The sequence below is a fragment of the Numida meleagris genome, unplaced genomic scaffold (genome assembly GCF_002078875.1).
Source record: "Numida meleagris isolate 19003 breed g44 Domestic line unplaced genomic scaffold, NumMel1.0 unplaced_Scaffold600, whole genome shotgun sequence".
NCBI lineage: Eukaryota > Metazoa > Chordata > Aves > Galliformes > Numididae > Numida > Numida meleagris.
In genome coordinates this window covers 1-2,893 of record NW_018364815.1, presented here as the reverse complement: position 1 = coordinate 2,893, position 2,893 = coordinate 1, and the positions used below count along the sequence as shown (strand labels likewise).

General features: G+C 61.9%; 1 protein-coding gene across 1 annotated transcript in view; it reads left to right on the top strand.

The window, feature by feature from the left end:
• Positions 1 to 2,745, top strand: part of LOC110391891 (keratin-associated protein 10-7-like) — a gene marked incomplete at its 3' end in the record, with an annotated part of 4,772 nt that extends 2,027 nt beyond the window's left edge. Inside the window, exons 2-3 of the mRNA XM_021383848.1 lie at positions 86 to 1,466; positions 2,615 to 2,745. Of these exons, the coding sequence (XP_021239523.1) occupies positions 86 to 1,466; positions 2,615 to 2,745 (1,512 nt within the window). The remainder of the gene's footprint in view (positions 1 to 85; positions 1,467 to 2,614) is intronic.
• Between the last annotated feature and the right edge of the window lie 148 nt (positions 2,746 to 2,893).

The following is a 2,893-nucleotide window of genomic DNA, read 5'->3' as shown; positions in this document are numbered from 1 at the left end:
CCCCACTTCCGGGTGTTGTTGTCGCCCCACTTCCGGGTGTTGGTGTCGCCCCACTTCCGGGTGTTGGTGTCGCCCCACTTCCCAGTGTTGTCGCCCCACTTCCGGGTGTTGGTGTCGCCCCACTTCCCAGTGTTGTCGCCCCACTTCCGGGTGTTGTTGTCTCCCCACTTCCGGGTGTTGGAGCCCCACTTCCGGGTGTTGTTGTCTCCCCACTTCCGGGTGTTGTCGCCCCACTTCCGGGTGTTGGTGTCACCCCACTTCCAGGTGTTCTCACCCCACTTCCGGGTGTTGTCGTCGCCCCACTTCCGGGTGTTGGTGTCGCCCCACTTCCGGGTGTTGGTGTCGCCCCACTTCCGGGTTTTGGTGTCTCCCCACTTCCGGGTGTTTTCTCCCCACTTCCGGGTGTTGCCGTTGCCCCACTTCCAAGTGTTGTCTCCCCACTTCTGGGTGTTGGCGTCGCCCCACTTCCGGGTGTTTTCACCCCACTTCTGGGTGTCAGCATCGCCCCACTTCCGGGTGTTGTCACCCCACTGCCGGGTGTTGGTGTCACCCCACTCCTGTGTGGTGTCGCCCCACTTCCGGGTGTTGCCGTCGCCCCACTTCCGGGTGTTGCCGTCGCCCCACTTCCGGGTGTTGCTGTCTCCCCACTTCCGGGTTTTGGCGTCACCCCACTTCCGGGTGTTGTCACCCCACTTCCAGGTGTTGGTGTCACCCCACTTCCAGGTGTTCTCACCCCACTTCCGGGTGTTGGTGTCGCCCCACTTCCGGGTTTTGGTGTCTCCCCACTTCCGGGTGTTGCCGTTGCCCCACTTCTGGGTGTTGTCTCCCCACTTCTGGGTTTTGGTGTCTCCCCACTTCCGGGTGTTGCTGTCACGTGTTGGTGTCTCCCCACTTCCAGGTGTTGGCGTCACCCCACTTCCGGGTGTTGCTGTCACCCCACTGTCACCTGTTGCTGTCACCCCACTTCCGGGTTTTGGTGTATGCCCACTTCCGGGTGTTGTCACCCCACTTCCAGGTGCTGGTGTCACCCCACTTCCGGGTGTTGTCACTCCACTTCCGGGTGTTGCTGTCACCCCACTTTCCTCATCCGTCACCCCCCATTTCCGCGTGTTGGTGTCACCCCACCTCCAGGTGTTGGTGTCATCTCATTTCCGGGTGTTGCCGTCCCCCCACTTCCGGGTGTTGTCACCCCACTTCCACGTGCTGGTGTCACCCCACCTCCTGGTGTTGTCACCCCCCTTTCCTTGCCGTCACCCCCCACCTCTGGGTGTTGCTGTCACCCCACCACCCCAACCTCTGGGTGTTGGTGTCACCCCACTATTGTTGCTGTCACCCCCCACCACTGGGTGTTGCCATCACCCCACTTCCGCGTGTTGGTGTCACCCCACTTCCGGGTGTTGCTGTCTCCCCACTTCCAGGTGTTGGTGTCACCCCACTTCTGCGTGTTGGTGTCACCCCACTTCCAGGTGTCGGAGTCGCCCCACTTCTGGGTGTTGTCGTCACCCCACTTCCGGGTGTTGTCGCCCCACTTCCACATGTTGTGACCCCACTTCCGGCTGTTGGTGTCACCCCACCTCTCCCTGTTGTCACCCCACTTCCGGGTGTTGCCGTCCCCCCCCACCTCTGTGTGTTGTCCCCCCACTTCCGCCTGTTGCCGGAAGCCCCCCCCGCCTCCTGCTGACATCTGTCCGTCCATCTGTCCATCCATCCGTCCGTCCATCCGTCCATCCGTCCGTCCATCCATCCGTCCATCCGTCCGTCCATCCGTCCGTCCATCCATCCGTCCATCCATCCGTCCGTCCGTCCATCCGTCCGTCCATCCGTCCATCCATCCATCCGACCGTCCATCCATCCGTCCATCCATCCATCCGTCCATCCGTCCGTCCATCCCTCCGTCCATCCCTCCGTCCATCTGTCCATCCCTCCGTCCATCCGTCCGTCCATCCGTCCGTCCATCCATCAATCCGTCCATCCATCCATCCATCTGTCCATCCATCCGTCCGTCCATCCATCCATCCGTCCGTCCATCCATCCGTCCATCCATCCGTCCATCCATCCGTCCATAAATCCATCCATCCATCCGTCCATCCATCCGTCCATCCATCCGTCCATAAATCCGTCCATAAATCCGTCCATAAATCCGTCCGTCCATCCGTCCATCCGTCCGTCCATCCGTCTGTCCATCCGTCCATCCGTCCGTCCGTCCATCCGTCCATAAATCCGTCCATAAATCCGTCCATCTGTCCATCCGTCCATCCCTCCGTCCATCCATCCATCTGTCCATCTGTCCGTCCATCCATCCGTCCATCCATCCGTCCATCCGTCCATCCCTCCATCCATCCCTCCGTCCATCGGTCCATCCATCCCTCCGTCTATCCATCCATCCGTCCGTCCCTCTGTCCATCTGTCCATCCGTCCATCCCTCCATCCGTCCATCCGTCCGTCCATCCGTCCATCCCTCCATCCATCTATCCGTCCGTCCATCCATCCATCTGTCCATCCATCCATCCATCCATCCGTCCATCCGTCCATCCATCCATCCGTCCGTCCCTCCGTCCATCCCTCCGTCCGTCCATCCCTCCGTCCATAAATCCGTCCGTCCGTCCGTCCGTAGGGAAGACGCACACGATGCTGGGCAGTGCTCGGGATCCCGGGCTGCTGACGCTGGCGCTGCGGGATCTGCTGGGCGCCGCGGGCACCAGGCGGAGCGTCACCGTGTCCTGCCTCGAGATCTACGGACACCAGGTGGCGACCCACAGCGACCCACTGCGCCGCCCCATAGCCACCCCATATCCGCCCCATAGCGACCCACTGCGCCGCCCCATAGCCACCCCATATCCGCCCCATAGCCACCCCATAACCTCCGAACTGCCCCATAGCCCACCCCATAGCC